Raw genomic sequence first — 17,503 nt, 5'->3', positions numbered from 1 at the left:
TTCACGGGCAGAGCAAGGAACGGTGCTTCCTGCAGCAGCTCAGGGAGCTAGACCTCACAGCTCCTCCCATGAGGCGAGTCTTCCTGTGACATCACCATTTCTAATGGATCCTATTGTCCGCAGAGGTGATCTTGCACATCAGTTAAATGGGACATCTTTTTCCCTGAATCATACAAACATCCTGCTTAGTATGTGTTGCTATGGGGCTAATGTTGTGCAGGGAAAGTCAAGAGAGATGAGTACCTTTATTATTGGTCATTAGTTTAGGAATGATTAATTTTTACCATATCCCTCCCCATTTTTTCTTATCTTCTGTTTCTTTATTTTCCTTTCATTGGCTCAGGTTATCTTTCCATTTTCTGTTGCTGAGCTGAGGTAGTGACCAGATACGATATCTAGATTCACAGGAAAGTGGAGACCATTGAGGGAAAATCAGATTCAGTTTCCTTCTTTCCTCCTTCACCTCAGTCATCTCAAACATCTTGAGGAACTTTATTTTATAGTTTATAATTTATTTTTCTCATCTCTTGTTATTCTATTGGAATTTTTATTGTTGTTGTTTATTCTCACTTGAGGATATTTTTTCTATTGATTTTTAGAAAGAGTGGAAGGGAGGGAGAGAGAGAAAGAGAGAAACATCAATGTGAGAGAGAGATCGACTGGTTGCCTCTCACATGCATTGCAACTGGGGCCAGGGACGAACCTGCTACCCAGGTACCTGTCCTTGACTAGGAATCAAACCCAAGACCCTTTGGTATATGAATTGGTGCTCTAACCACTGAGAAACACTAGCCAGGCAGCATTTTTAATATAAGTATCTATTTTAAAGAACAAACATTAGCAAAATTCAAACTCTCCCTCTCATCTTGTGTCCATAGGTACTATTTGTCTTCTTGTATTATTCTCTTTAATTATGATGTGTTACTGATGTTTGAGGGGGTCTTCCTTCATCTTTTCTAACCTGTGACATTGAATAAAAATTATGTGAAAGGAAGGCATAGTGAAAAGAAGATTCAAAGAAAAACAAAGCACTCTATTAGAATTTACAGGCTCTCAGAGGAGATGCAACATATACATCTAGAATCCTATAAGCTTTGAGTAATAAATAAGATCATGTCAACCTTTAGTGTCCAAGTAATGGCTCAAGGCCTTGCCTTATTAATAGCAGGATCCCAAGGCCTCCCTGAAAAGCTCTCATTATTTTGGGAGGAATTCAGCAGGCTTTCCCAAATATATACTTCAATCAAAATGCAGCTGTCAATAACAATTGGAGTCAACACAGTTATCTTTCCTGGAAACACTCCAAATTCTCACAAATGCTTTTTTAAAACAACATATTTTTATTGGTTTCAGAGAGAATGGAAGAGGGAGAGAGAGATAGAAACATCAATGATGAGAAAGAATCATTTGCCTTTTGCACATACTACACTGGGAATCGAGCCCACAACCTGGGCAATTGAACTGTGACCCCTGGTTTATAGGTTGAGTTCAACCACTGAATCAAGCCAGCTGGGCTGCTCACGAATGCTTTTGATGAAAATGCCATCACTGGTTGGCCACGCCTGGCCCAAGGAGACAGTTCCTGGGTACTGTTAGAGTCACTAGTGCTCAGGCTGCCAGGACAGCGATGGTTACACAGACGTGGGGACATGAGTTGTCTCCTCATCATCTCTGAGGTGATGTTGTTACTTAGGCCCCAAGGCAACCCTGCTTATGAGAAGAATCTAACCAAGCAATTTGTGAATGGTTCCATCAGCTTCTGGCTGTTTACCAGTCAAAGGGGTCAGATAAGGACAGATGCCTCACCACTCGATTACTCTCCACTGCTCATTACTGCGTTCCAAAGCAACCCTTCTCTCTCTGTCTTAGCTAGATCAAACATTGTGATGAGTATGCAACAGATGCAGGCAGCAAAACCTGTGTTGGAATCTACAATGGTCAGATTATTGTCTACACTGGGGCCCTTTAATATGTGAAAGAGGCCAAAACTGATTTGGCTCAGTGGATAGAGCATCGGCCTGAGGACTGAAATGTCCCAAGTTCGATTCTGGTCAAGGGCATGTACCTTGGTTGCAGGCACATCCCCAGTAAAGGGTGTGCAAGAGCAGCTGATCGATGATTCTCTCAAAGATGTTTCTAACTCTCTATCCCTTTTTCTCTCTGTAAAAAATCAATAAAATATATTTTTAAAAAAATATGTGAAAGGAGGGTACTATTCATAATGATGCAAAGACAGCAAGCCTGAACCAGGAGAGCCATGGTAAAGCTTTTGATGCCTTACAAATGTGCAGGGAAAAGTCTTTCTGACACACTCCTTTATTGCCATCTGGTGGCAGTGGGGGAGATTGTAGGGAATTAATATATATATACCATTTTATTTTACATGACTGCATTCCAAGTCAGTGTCAATGTTGAGAAGTACAGGAATGATATACGATGTGTCTGCCAACCAGATGTTCTCAGTATCTGTGTGATATACTTATCCAGGATGCTCAGTTATTGCCAGATGGTCGTGGCATGCCTTCCACAGCAATCCCTGGTGGTCACACGGGTGGGAAAGACGGAGCTCTGTCCTGAGAATAGTCATGTTGGTCCCTAGAGACCAAATAGTGCAAGTCTCATAATTTAAAAAGGAGAAACACTGAGTCCCAGAGAGCTGAGAGCGCTTGTCTTACAGCTAAAAAATAAAATAAAAATTTTAAAATCCAGAGTTGATTAGGAAGCAGTTTTCCTGACTTCGATTCCAGTGTCTGTGGCCCTGAAGAAAGAAGCAAGTTATGGAATAAAAGTCCATGCTCTTTGGGCAGCTGTGTGAGGATTTGAGGTTTGAATTTTCTGGAATAGTCCCAGAGTGAGGGTCATTTATCAGTGTTTGTTCTTCCTTCCCCTTGAGAGGTTTGTGTTATCTGCACTCTCACAATTATTCCCATTTCATCACTACCCTGAGGGGAGTGGCAGTCTTATGAGGAGGCATCCCTGTGGTAAAAGGATGTAACACACCTGCTATAGTGAGCATTCTGTTGTTCCACAGGAAACTCATCGCATCTGTGTGGGGTACATCAATGGGGAGAGACTGCAGGGGAGATGTGTTTGAGATAAAATCAGTAGGAATTTCTCAGTGTTTTGGTAATATCAACCTCAGATACGTGATCACTTCATAGAACTCAATAGTCTTTGTATGAAGATACCGCCCCAAGCACCCACTCAGAGAGAGCAGGGAACTCTAAGAGAAGAGGGCACTGTCCCTGCCCCCCACTCTGGAGCTGTGGGGCAGAGTTCTGTCCATGGAGAGAGGCAGGACACAGGCATGCTTGACTTTGACTTAAGGTCCTGCCAGGCCTTATTGACCATTTCTTACGATTATACTGCAACCCACATCCTCCTTTACTTTCTTCATTGTTTCTTTCTTTTCTTTTTCCTTTTTAATTATGTTTTTTTTTTTTTATTGATTTCAGAGAAGAAGGGAGGAGAGATAGAAACATCAGTGATGAAAGAGAATCATTGATCTGCTACCTCCTGCACGACCCCTACTGGGGATTGAGCCCACAGTTGGGACCATGCCCTGACCAGGAATTGAATCACAATCTCCTTGGTTCATAAGTCAATGCTCAATCACTGAGCCACACCAGGCTTATTTTCCCCCCTCCTTTTCTCCTTCCCTCTCTCCTCATGAGGGTCAGATTTGCATCATTATCTGATGGTTCTCTCAGCTTTTTCCCCATTTTCTCTCACAGGCATTTTCTAACCCAGGCTTGGCATCTAATTCTTAGAGGCCCTTAGTTAATGCAGATAGAGCAAACTCTAGTAATTTTAATGTATCTATTATTTTAATATATCGTACAAAGCCCCACATCTAGCTTTTGATATGAGTCCTATCTGTGCTACTTAAATACTTCATAGATTTACATCAGACAAAATAGTTAGAAGTATTATGAATAATGCATGCCCCAGGCAATACATGTCTCTCAATCTGGAACAAGTTCTCAGCAGTTCTAATTCTCCTTACTTGATAAGAAACCTGTGAGATGGTCTCAACACACCTATGAGGGCATATTTTTCTCCTTAGGGGGAGGATTTGTGGGAGGGGTTTACTTCTTGCCAGGCCCTGCCCTTTAATATATTGCTAAATCTCCAACTTAGATTAAAAAAACAACACAATAAAAAAAGTTATTATTTTTCTGAAGAGAACAGAATGGGTGATTAAAGTGATTCTGGGAAAACACCACAAACTGAATGTCAGGTGAGGGTAACCACCTTTCCAGTCTTGGCATAACCGTCAATGGTTTTTGTAGGTTTAGGCCCAACTTCCATCTGCAAAGGAGATAATGACAGCCATAACCCACTTCCTATTGCTGTTGTGTGTGTGGGGGAGGAGGGGGTTACTAGAGAGGGCTCTTGGATCTGGAAACAGGTTTATGAGCAGAGAGGAGGTAATACTCTAGCTCTGTGTACTTGCTGCTGGCACAGAGATACACTGCGGAGTCCCCCAAGCCTGGTGAGCGGATACCAAGAGAACAGAAGGAAGCATTAGGCCGGCTGGGTTGGAAGTTATCCGAGGTGTCTGTTTGATTGGTAAATTCCTGATCATAGTAGTAGAACAGCAGCTTTGGGGCTTGGCTCAGCATCTGTTGATACCAGTACATGACATCATGGTTTAGGTCCTGAGCACAATTCAGGGTCACTGGTTTTCCCATCCTGATAACCTGGTATCTTGGGTTCTGGGTGACCATAGCACCCATGTAACCTGCAGAAAAAGAAGAAACATTTATAGACAAGAGGGAGACTCATGTTGCTGCCATAAAAGAAAGGCACAGAACTGAGGACTTCATAGCTTTAATAAGAAATGTGCTTCTAACCAGGACTCAGTGCTCCAAGGAGACAAAGGGCCACACATGGAAGAAGCCTGGGACCCATGGCAGGGCCAGAAAAGGAATGGGGCATCTGTATGTTCCAGACTCTGGTTTGAGAGGTGGGAGCTCTGAGTCCATGGTCTCTGATAGGCAGATCTACCTGTGATGACAGTGCTGATGTTGATGTCACCAAGGCAATGATCCCTTCTTGTGATATGATACACAGTCTACTAGGCAGGGGTCTGGGCTTGGCTGGGTCAGGTATGAAGCAAATGTGATGTTTTCTTATCTGTACCCCTTCCTATATCTGCCCCTGTTCATTCAAGTTCCATCTCGTTTCTCCTTACTTACATCCTAAAAAAGTTCAGAGGTTCCTCAATACATGAATAGCTTTTGCTCCAGTCTAGCTGATAAACCTATTTAGATAATGTCTTTGTTTTATTATCTACAGTCATTGATGGATGAAAGATGTCTGCCAACCAGTTCCACCCTAATACAGAAATCAAGTTTGGAATTCCTCTATCTTTAACCACTTTTCAGAGCATATCAAGGAAAACCTCTATAACTTTTGGCTATGGTGACACAATAATGCCTCCTTGTGGCCAGTAGAAAAGTTTCTAGAATAGCCTTCCTACATTGCCCAAGGAGATCTGAGCAATCAGGTGAGACACAGGAGGGCTTAAGCATGTATCTAGTCCCTTCGATCTTCTCTGCTGAGAACCGATTGGCAGGCATCCCTGATTTATCCTGTACATACTCTCGCAGGAAGTTGATCAGAAATGTCATTTCTTTCCCCATGGCATGTTGGTACCATAAAAGAATCTCATGTCCAGAAATTGGGTCACATCTCAGAGTCACAGTCTGTTCCTTCCCTATAAGCCTGTGGCTGGGAAACTGAGTGACTGCAGCCGATGTGTGTCCTGTGGGAAAAGACAAGAACATAGAATGCATGGCAAGAGTGGACAGGGCAAAGGCAAAGTAGAGATATTCAAACTTACAAGGACTTACTTGTCCCAGGAGACAAAGTGACACTAAATTGAGAAGCCTGCACACCATGACAGGATCCAAATAAAAAAGTAAGAACTTTTCCAGGTGACAGAACTTGTAAGTATGAGCAAAAATGAGAGCAAATCTGTGTCCCCTTGGCGCTATAGGGTGTGTCCTGGCAATGACATCACCATACCAGCCAATGTCTATTGTCTCAGGAGCGCCCTCTGGGGAAGAAGCATAGAAGGAAGAGCAAAGTTTTTCTGAACAAGTTTATCCTTTGAGGGGTGAAGAACCAATGCCAATAAGTTGCCAACAACATTAACCTGTTTCTGCATTTAAATAGGTATTATCTTCTCATATGTTCACAAAAAAAAGTAGACCAAAGTAAAGAATGCAACTTACTTTCCTAATTATGGTGGCCAGGTCAATAATTTTTATCCTTTTAGAACAAAATGTAAGGCCTTAAAATGTGTCTGAAATGTAACAGATGACCTATATATGTTTTTGTTTAATTAAGTGAATTAATTAAGATGTACGTTGGATGCTGTCTTGATGAACCAGGTGGCTTTCTAGGACAGGTGACATGGTGTTCAGACAGCAGTGGCCAGTGATGGCTTGCATTGAACCCACAGACTTCCAGTTAGATAAGGGTTAGAAAGAATTCAAATATTTAGGAAGAGTTCAAACACGTCCAAAGAAAAGCATGTCTGGATCTACCATGTTTCTATTCTAGTTATTTGTATGTGTGTTTTGGAAATGAAAAAATGGAATGTTACATGCAAATTGAAATTACTGCTATTAAAAGTGAATCTCTAGGAATGTAAAATGGCACAGTCATGCTGAAAAATAATTGGGTAGTTTCCTTAAAAAAAAAAAAAAAAAAAAGAATATATTTCTCAAACAACATCTCACTCTGGGGCATGAATTTACCCCAGAGAAATGAGAATTGATGTCCACACAGAATCTTATATACAAGTGTTCACTAGTATACACAGCCAATTAACTTGTAATAGTAAAAAAAAAAAAAAAAAAAAAAAAAAATAGAAACAACCAAAAATTTCTACAATGAGTGAGTGGCTGAACAGATTGGTACATCCATACCATGGAATGCTACTCAGCAATAAAACAAACACACAAGAATTATTGATAAATATAACAACTCAGAAAAATGTCAAGGGTAATATGCTGAGTGAAAAATAAAAATCTGAAAACAGATCACCTCCTGTATGAGTCCATTCATAAAACATTCTCAAAATGACATTATGGATGTGGAGAATAGATTAGAGGTTCCCAGGGGTTAGGATTGGTGTGTGTGTGTGTGTGTGTGTGTGTGTGTGTGTGGTTGGGGCAATTTTGTGGTATTGTAATAGTTGTGTAACTTTAAAAAAATATATTTTATAGATTTTTTACAGAGAGGAAGGTAAACAGAGAGGGATAGATAGTTAGAAACATGATGAGAGAGAAACATCGATTAGCTGCCTCTTGCACATCCCCTACTGAGGATGTGCCCGAAAACAAGGTAAATTGGAAAGGTCTGAGAAGATCTGAGGATATCTTGGTACCATTTAACCATTCTGATAATGAAGGCAAAGACAGGACCACTAATCATGAACTGAGATAATCCAGCCTAGATAATGGCCTTTGCACAGTAGCTGCACAGTTTAAAGTTTATTTTATCACTTGAAGCCCAAAGGGTGACATTAATCCTCAACCTTGAATTTAGCCATTCTCTGTGAAAATTTGTGAGGAATGCAAGGAACCAACCCATATTCCCTTCTTATGACTTTTCTTAATGTGATATTTTCAGTGTATTCAGCTCTTGTCTTCCATAGGCCCATTCTCTGACTTAGGCGAGCCTGGAAACTGCTGAGGATATCTGGGGCCGGAAGGGGAAATAGAAAGGTTTCTGCACAGGGAGGGGGTGACTCTGCAGCTCTGTGGCTAAGCTGCTGGCACAGAGGTACGTGGCCGAGTCCCCGGCTTCTGTGGGCTGGATCTTCAGAGTGGAGAATGATCCATTAGCATTAGCTGAGAATCGTTCCTTGGGCATCCCTGTCTCGTCAATAGGAGCTTGATTACGGAAATACACTAGTAACTTCAGTCCCTGTAGTGAGGTCTGTCTGTACCAGTAAAGGCTGTCATGGCCAGAAATTGGCTTACAACTCAGGGTTACTTCTTGTTCAATCTTTGTCACCTTGTGCCTGGGTGTCTGGGTGACTCCAACATCTGAGAGCCCTGAGGAAGTGGACAGAGTTTGGGAATTAGATAAGGAACATAAAAGGAATCAGAATTGGGAATATTTTTAAAATGCAGAATATTTCCTTCTGGGGACTCACCTAGTCCCAGGAGACAAAGGATGGCAGAGCAGAGGAGCCTGGCGGCCATGGCAGGGTGGGGCAAGAGGAGGCTTCCCCCAGAGAGGGCCCTTGTGGGGATGAACAGAGGGGAGAGTGGCTTGGCAGTGACTTTGCACTCCGTCACTACTCATAGGCCCTCCTCCCAAAGATGAACATGAATTCTCTACAGAAGATCCACTGAAGAACTATCCTGGATGTGGCCCCAGCACATGGGCTCTTTCTGGTGAGAAATGCCAGTTATTTCTCTAGCCTTTACCACCCTATACTGTTCCTCTTTTTCACATTTCTTTTCTTTATATCTGAGAATTTTCCTTAAAAAAAAAAAAAAAAAAGAATTCCTACCCCCTGAAAGAATTTTGGGGAGTAATATTTTACAAATTACCTTGGTAATAAGTGAGACAAATTTATATATAACACAAAGGTAGGCATCACCCCTGTCCTCCTTCCAATGTCACTTTGTTGAATTACCAGTAGAAGAACTTGAACATTCATAGATTTGTCCTGGCTCATATGAATTTATAATAAAAATGGGATATATGAAAGAAATACGTTTTGTTTTATAAAAGAAGAAACATCCTCTATGCATTATCTTGTAATATCTAAAATTTGACAAAATATATGAACAGTCCTACATGCCAGTAGAGATGAATTCATCTCTATTTGCCTTCTTTCTTTATTCATATAAATGTTTTTGCATAAATGGGATCATATATTTTTTTGAGCTTCATTATTTAATAATTATATGGTTACAAAGCTTATGATATTAAATAAGAAGATACCACCAGATCACCAGGTTAGAGGAAATGCATTTTTTAAATGTAAGCAGAGTACCCTTTTGACCTATACACTTCCCTGTGCACATCTGGTGGCCCAATGGGATACTTGTCAATGAGTATCAGATCAGAGAATTCTGTCAGTGATGTGGCTGCGTTGTGATCATTGCAAAAATGCTGTTGGCTGTTTCAGGAACTGCCCTTTTGCCATCCATAATGCCTTGAAGGAGCTGAATTTAACCAGGGTTGGCATTATGGTCTTAAACCTTATACCTGGTTTAGACAATGTGAGAATTAAGAACATAAGAGTTTAGCCTGGCTGATGTGGCTTAGTCGTTGAGCATTGACCTATGGACCAGGAGGTCACGGTTCGATCCAGATCAGGGCACATGCCCAGGTTGTGGACTCAATCCATAGTAGGGGGTATGCAAGAGGCAGATGATTGATGATTCTCCCCCATCATTGATATTCCTCTTCCTTCTTTTCTCAAATCAATTTTTAAAAAGAGCATAGAAGTTTATAAGCTGTTGGGTAATTGGGCTGAAGGTCAGTGACTAAAAAAATCACAGGAGGAATAATGCTGAGTAGTGAGATGGAAAGAAAGGACAATAGAGTAGCATAATGGAATGTTTGAAATAGAAATTTTGGAGAGTTATTTTATTTTAAAAAATATATTTTTTATTGATTTCAGAGAGAAAGGGAGAGAGAGAGAAAGATAGAAATATCAATGATGAGAGAGAATAATTGATTGGTTCCTTCCTGCCCCCTACTGGGGATGGAGCCCTCAAGCCCAGCATGCACCCTTGACTGGAATCATACCCAGGACCTTTCAGTCCACACGCCAATGCTCTATCCACTGAGTAAAACCTACTAGAGCTGGAAAGTTTTATTTGTTATTTATTCTGTGGTCTGGAATCATCAAAGTGTGTATGAAAAAGATTGGAGTCTTAAAAAGGTCATCAAAAGTGAGGAGGTCAAGAAATTGAGAAGCCAAACCCATGTATAAATTGTTTATGTCATGATGATGTCACCTAAATGGCAGGGTTATTAGTGATGAGAAGAAGTGAATGAGGAGACATCAGATGGTAAGGAAGTCAGTGCATCAACAGAAGATTATATTCTCATGCCATGTGTGTGAAGAGCTGAGTATTAAAGCAGGGGAGAAGAGAATGGTCTGGACACAGCAAGGAGGAGCCAGGAGGACAAAGAATGCACTAAAAGCAGATGTATTTTGTTCAATATAATTCATGGCATAAACATAAAGAACATGTTACTGTTTCCACTTTAAGATCAGGGCCCCTGAGTGGCAAAACGTAGAAGAATGACAAGTGCTATTGGCGGTATGACAGAATTCTAAAAAACTTGTGGGGAAATTCTGTTAACAGGGAGAAAATAATGGAGAGCTGAGGGGCCATTATCAGGTGCTCCCCACATTCAGATGAGGAGACCAAGACAGGAACACAGGAAAACCCATAATGGGAACAATAAAAATTTATCTTACAGGTGTGGTGAGTTTTGGGCCTCATTGTTTTCTAAGTAGAGCTTTTTAAATATATATTGATACCTTGTTATTTCTCTTACTGCTATGTCCCCAAACCATGCATTTCTCTTGGTGAGAGAGTTGCAGGGAAGACTTTTACAATCAGAATGACTAAAGGCTGGAGTGAGAAAGGGAACCAAAAGGGTTTCTGCACAGGGAGGGGGTGACTCTGCAGCTCTGTGGCTAAGCTGCTGGCACAGAGGTACACGGCTGAGTCCCCAGGTTCTGTGGGCTGGATCTTCAGAGTGGAGAATGATCCATTAGACATCTTAGCTGAGAATCGTTCCTTGGGCATCCCCGTGTCATCTATAGGAGCTTTATTATTGAAATAAATCAGCAATTTCAGTCCCTGCTCCAAGGTCTGTCTGTACCAGTAAAGGTCATTGTGGCCTGAAATTGGCTCACAATTCAGTATTACTTCTTGTCCCATCTTTGTCACCTTGTGCCTGGGTGTCTGGACAACTCCAGCATCTGTGTGCTCTGTGGAAGTGGTGGACAGAGTTTTAAAACAGAATAAAAAACATAAATGGAATAAAAACTGGAAATATCCAAAAAGCCAGATGTTTTATTTCTAGGAACTTACCTACTAATATGAGGCCAAGGGTCACAGAGCAGAGGAGCCAGGTGGCCATGGCGAGGTGGGAGAGCAGGAAGCTTCACCCAGATGATGTCTTTTGAACACACACAGAGGGGCAAGGGTTCTAGTTCCTCTGGTCTCCACAAGGTGGAGAGGGGCTTGTCAGTGACAATGCTTTCTGTCACTGCTCATAGGACCTCCTCCAGAACTGAACATTAATCCTTCTCGGAAGACTGACTGGAATAGGGCATATCTATTCTGGGATGCGATTGGTTCATTCAAAGTCTCCAAAACTTTCAATATTTGTCATTTCTCACACCCTGTGCTTCTACCATTCTTTATTCTTTGCTATATCACATGTCTACTGTCTGCTAGACATTTTTCTCTGTGTGTAGGTCATCAACACTGCAGATTCTGGACACCTATAAAGTACTTTCAAAATCTAAGGTCCTTCATATTCCGCTGAAGGCAATCCCTATCTCCCAGACACACAAGTCTAAATAAAGTTTTATTGAATTGGGGCTTTTATCCAGATCCATCCTGGGAGGATTCTGATTGGCCACCATGCTCATTATGAAGGGACACAAGCAGATACCCTGGGCAGAGAAAAGTGGATTTAACCAGGGTTGGCAGTATAGTCTTAAACCCTGAAACTGGTTTAGTCAATGTGAGAAAGAAGAACACAGGAGTTTAAAAGGGTATGTGGACTAAGGATCAGTGTCTAGAATAATCATAGTAGGAAGGGAGGGTGCTGTATTCCCGAGATAAAATGAAAGGAAGAATAAGTAGGAGCATGAGATGATTGAAATAGAAATTTTGGAAGGAGCTTATTTGTTATTTACTTTATGATCTGGAATCATGGAAATGCATCAGGAAAACACTGAATGTAGAAAATTATTAAAAGTGAGGAGGTCAAGGAACTGAGAAACGCAACATATGTAAATTGTCCATGTGATGAAGAAGTCATCAATAATGGCAGGATTGGTAGTGAGGAGAAGAAGTGAATGAAGAGAGACCTGATGGTAAAGAAGTGAGTGTAAGAACAAAGGGGAATATTCTAATGCTATGTGTGTGAAGAGCTGGGTATTTTGACAGAGGAGAAGTTAATGGTTTGTAAACTGTAGGGAGAACCCTGGAGGGCAAAAAGTGCACTGATATCAGACATCAAAGAAGATTATTTCTTGGTGTAAACACAGTGGAATTTTATTCATCACTATTTCCATCTTTAAGATCAGGGCCCCTGAATAGCAAAAAATAAGTCAATTACTATGTCTGTTGACTGTATGAGAGAGCTCTAGAAACCTTGTGAGGGAAAGTCTGTTAATAGCTTAGAGTGAGAAGAGAATGGAGGACTGAGGAGCCGTTACCCAGAACTTCTGTCATTCAGATGGAGGAATGCAGGAAAATCCAGTGTGGGTAATTAAGGTATATCTTACCTGTGTGATGAGTTTTGAGCCCACAATTTGTGAGCAACCCTGAAGCCCATTTCCTACATTGTTTCCTACGCAAGGTTTTCTAGGTGGGATACGTTATGACTTCTGTTCTTGACATCCCCAAACACATGCATTTTTTTTTTTTTTTATCAGGGAGGAGCACAGAAGATTTTTACTTTGAACACCTGGAAGCTGTAGTGAGCAGGGAAAGCAGGAAGATTTCTGCACAAGGAGTGCATGACTCTGAAGCATTGTGGCCAAGCTGCTGGCACAGAAGTACACACCATAGTCCCAGGTTCTGTGGGCTGGGTTTTCAGAGTGGAGAATGATTCGTTGGGCATCTGAGCTGAGAATCGGTCATTGGGCATCCCTTTCTTGTCAAGAGAAGCTTGATTGCCAAAGTAAATCAGCATCTGAGGTCCCTGTACCGAGGTTTGTCTGTACCAGTAAAGGTAGGTATCGCCTGAAATTGGCTCACAACTCAGAGTTACTTCTTGTCCCTTCTTTGTCACCATGCTCATGGGTGTCTGGGTGACTACAGCATCTGATAGTCCTGTGGAAGTGGACAAATTTTGGGAACAGGGTTAGGAACATAAATGGAATCAGAACTGGGAATATCGAAAAATGCAAATTCTTTATTTCTGAGGACTCACCTACTTTCATGAGACAAAGGGCCATACAGCTGTGGTGCCAGGTGGTCATGGCAGGGTGTTGCACTAGCAGGCTTCACTCAGAGGAGGCCCTTATGGGCATGAACAATGGGGCAGGGGTTCTAGTTCCTCTGGTCTCCACAAGGTGAAGAGTGGCTTGTCAGTGGCAATGCTTTCTGTCACTGCTCATAGGACCTCTTCCTGAAGTGAGTATTAATCTTCTCAGAAGACTGACTGGAATAGGGCATATCTATTCTGGGATGTGATTGGCTCATTCAAAGTCTCCAAAACTTTCATCAATTGTCACTTCTCATAGCCCTGTGTTTCTACCCTTCTTTCTTTTCTGCTATATCACATGTCTACTCTCTGTTAGGCCTTTCCGCCTGTGTGTGCCATCAATACTGCAAATTCTGCACATGAATAAAGTACTTTCTAAATCCCAATTCCTTTGTACTACTCTGAAGGCAATCCCTAGCTCCCAGACACACGAAGTTTAAATAATTTCTCTGAGAAAGATTGATTGACTGCCGTGCTCATTTTGAAGGGATATATTTAATAGTATTAAACCTTGAACCTGGTTTAGACATTGTAAGAATTAATACATGAAAGTTTAAAGACAGTTGGATATGTGGATATAAGAATCATAGGAGCCCTAAAACCAGTTTGGCTCAGTGGATAGAGCATCAGCCTGTGGACTCAAGGTGCCCAGGTTCCATTCCAGTCAAGGGCATGTACCTTGGTTGCAGGCACATCCCCAGTAGGGAGTGTGCAAGAGACAGCTGATAGATGTTTCTCTCACATCCATGTTTCTGACTTTCTATCCCTCTCCCTTCCTCTCTGTAAAAAATCAATAAAATATATTGAAGAGAGTAATTATAACCATTGGAATGGATTGCAGGTTTATGTGGAAATTTCTGGCATAAATCAGAATAAAATACACATTTATGTTATAAGGACATATGGTCAGGTAGGAAAGAGGGCTAACTAAGACTGGACAAGTTTGCATGGGTTTAGATATCCTGATGTGGAGTCCATGTTTATTGTTTTGTATCTGGAGGCTAAAGAGGCCTCATGAGTATCATGAGCCCCACACAAGCCTTCAGCTGCACTGGCCTCAGCTGTCTGCTCTCAGGCCTGGGCACTCCTGAAACAGGACAGAGACAAATAAATTTCAGGATTCCAGGAGTGGTAGCTTCCATCTAATGTAGTAAAACACATGGTTTACCCATGTTTGAGATAGTATGAGTGAAATAAAAGAGCCATTATGAATGATAAGATGATAGGAACATTATAAAGGAATGTCTACAATTGTCATAAAGAGGTTTCTGGTACAATCAAAATGTGTGTGTGTGTGTGTGTGTGTGTGTGTGTGTGTGTGTGTAGGTGTGGGTGTTTACACGTGTGAATGTGGATTCAGTTAACAATTGTGAAGGGAGAAGAGAATGGAGCCACTACCAGGAGCTACTACTATTCAGATCAGGAGGCCAATGCAGGAAGGCAGCAACATCCACGGTGTGGGTAAATAAAGTTTATCTTCCCTGTGAGGTGAGTTTTAAGCCCACAAACAATGTATGAGGAATCCCTGAAAACCATTTTTGACACTATTTTCTCCTCAAGTTTTTCTCTATTGATACTTTATCATTTCTGCCCTTGTCAGATCCAAAACACACTCGTTTCTCTTTGTGAGAGAGGAGCAGGAAAGACCTTTGCTCAGGATAACTGAGGGCTGGTGTAAGAAGGGGAAGCAGGAGAGTTTCTGCACAGGGAGGGGGTGACTCTGTAGCGCTGTGGCTAAGCTGCTGGCACAGAGGTACACGGCTGAGTCCCCAGGTTCTGTGGGTTGGATCTCCAGAGTGGAGAATGATCCATTAGGCATCTTAGCTGAGAATCGTTCCTTGGGCAACCCTGTGTTATCTAATGGAGTTTGACTGCTGAAGGAAATCAGGAACTCCGTTCCTTGCACTGAGGTCTGTCTATACCAATATAGGTAGGTATGGCCTGAAATCGGCTCACAGCTCAGAGTTACTTCTTGTCCCTTCTTTGTCACCTTGTGCCTGGGTGTCTGGGTGACTCCACCATCTGTGGACTCTGTAAAGGCAGATAAAATTGGGAACAGGATAAGGAGCATAAATCGAATTATAATGGGGAAAAAAAATGCAGGTTCTTAATTTCTGGAGACTCACCTACTCCCAGGAGACAAAGAACCACACAGCACAGGAGCCTGGCGGCCATGGCAGGTGGAGCAGGAAGAGGCTTCACCCAGAGGAGGCCCTTTAGGGCATGAACAGAGGGGCAGGAGTTCTAGTTCCTGTGGTCTCCACAAGGTGGAGAGTAACCTGGCAGTGACAATGCTCTCTGTCACTGTTCATAGGACCTCCTCCCGAAGGTGAACATTCATAGACTTAAATAGGTCTTAACTATTCTGAATGTGGTCCCAGCACCCAGGGCATTCTCTCTTGTTAGATATACCAGTCATCTCTCTGGCCTTTGCCACTTCATACTACTCTGCTTTTATATCTCTCTTTTCTTCAGATCTGAATATTTTCTTTTCTGCTATTATAAGATCTCCAAATACCCTTGAAGAATTTATGGTACTAATATTTTACAAATTACCTCAGTAATAAGTGAGACAAAGTCATATTAACACAAAGCTAGTCATCAGCCCCTGTCCTTCTTCCAATCCCACTTTGTTGAATTACCAAGAAGAACTTGATCTATAATCTTTCATTAATTTTTTTTCCTGGCTTGTATGAATTTATAGTAAAAAATGGCATCTATGAAAGACATTTTTTATTGAAGTAAAACTATTCTCTATAAATTACTTGTAATTTATAAAATTTGACAAAATATATAGTTTACATCAGTATAAACCTATTTGTATTTGTTTGCTATTTTTATTCATATGTATGTTTCTACCTAAATGCTATCATGTCACGTATTTTGAGCTTCATTATTTAGTTATTGAATGGTTACAAAGTTTCTGATACTTAATTAAAAAAAAAAAAGGTACCAACAGACCAGGTCAGAGGGAATAGATACTTTAGGTGTAAGCAAAGTGTCCTATTGACCTATAAATTTCCCTGTGCACACCTGGCTGCCTAGTGGAATATCTTCAATAAATATCAGAGAATTCTGTCAGTGGTGAGGCTGCATCATGATCATTGCAAAAATGCCTTTGGTTGCTCCAGGAACTCCCACTTTGTCATTCATAGGGTGCCCAGAGGGAGCTGGATTTAACCAGGATTAGCATCATGGCCTTAAACATTTAGCTTGGTTTAGACAATGTTAGAATTAGGAACTTGGGTGTTTACAAGCTTCTAGGTATGTGGACTGAGAGTCATTGAAGCATCATAGGAGGATGGTGCTGGAGTTGATGAGATAGTAAGAAGGGAGAATCAGGTAGAAGCAGAAAATAATTGAAAAGGATATTTTGGAAGGAGCTTATTTGTTGTTCTTTCCATGTTCTGAAATCATCAAAGTGCATCTAGAAAAGTGCATGTTGAATGTGAGAAGGTCAAGAAACTGTATAAATTGTCTAGGTCATGATGATGACACTAATGATGACAGGATTAGTGGTGGGGAGAAGAAGTGAGTGAGGAGAGACCTGATGGTAAAGAAGTCAGTGAGCAGCAACAGGTAATATGCTGATGCCATGTGTATGAAGAGGTAGGTATTCAAGCAGGAGAGAGGAGAATGGTCTGGCAGTATCAGAGAGAACCCAGGAGGAGAAAGAATGCACTGAAATTGGATATATTATATTTGATTATATCTCATAGTAAAATTTTTGTTTTCATCTTTAAGGGTTCCTGAAGAGCAAAGAGTAGGCCCATGACAAATGTAAGTTTGCTAAATGAAAGAACTCAGGGACACTTTTATGGGGGAAATTCTGTTTAGAGATTAGAGTGAAAAGAGAATGGAGAGATAAGGAGCCATTACCAGGAGCTCCTACCATTCCAATGGAGGCCAATGCAAGAATGTAGAAAATCCAGTATGGGTTTTACCTTATGTGTGGGAAGGTTTGAATCCACTGACTACTTGTGAAGATTCTCTAAAACCCATTTTTTACATTGTTTCCTAAGCAGGGATTTCTGTTGGTTTCATTTAAAAAAATCATTAATTAATCTTTTAATTGATTTCGGGGAGGAATGTGGAGGGAGAAAGGGACAGAAACCAATCAGTGATGAGAGTCATTGGTTGGCTGCCTCCTGCACACCCCAAACTAGGGATCGAGCTTGCAATCTGGGCATGTTCCCTAATTGACTGGGAATCGAACCATGACCTTCTAGTTCATAGGCTGAAGCTCAACTACTGAGCCATGCTGGCCAGGCTGTTG

General features: G+C 41.4%; 2 gene segments (V, D, J or C); both read right to left on the bottom strand.

The window, feature by feature from the left end:
• Positions 1-7,686: 7,686 nt before the first annotated feature.
• Positions 7,687-8,332, bottom strand: LOC123651988. The segment is given in 2 exon segments: positions 7,687-8,075; positions 8,177-8,332. Coding segments are annotated over 2 exon segments (438 nt in total).
• A 2,221-nt stretch (positions 8,333-10,553) lies between these two features.
• On the bottom strand, positions 10,554-11,282 carry LOC123651987. The segment is given in 2 exon segments: positions 10,554-10,990; positions 11,094-11,282. Coding segments are annotated over 2 exon segments (486 nt in total).
• Between the last annotated feature and the right edge of the window lie 6,221 nt (positions 11,283-17,503).

The sequence above is a fragment of the Pipistrellus kuhlii genome, unplaced genomic scaffold (genome assembly GCF_014108245.1).
Source record: "Pipistrellus kuhlii isolate mPipKuh1 unplaced genomic scaffold, mPipKuh1.p scaffold_m20_p_10, whole genome shotgun sequence".
In the NCBI taxonomy this organism is placed as follows: Eukaryota; Metazoa; Chordata; class Mammalia; order Chiroptera; family Vespertilionidae; genus Pipistrellus; species Pipistrellus kuhlii.
The sequence above is the reverse complement of the archived record's forward strand: the minus strand, read 5'-3'. Positions and strand labels throughout refer to the sequence as shown.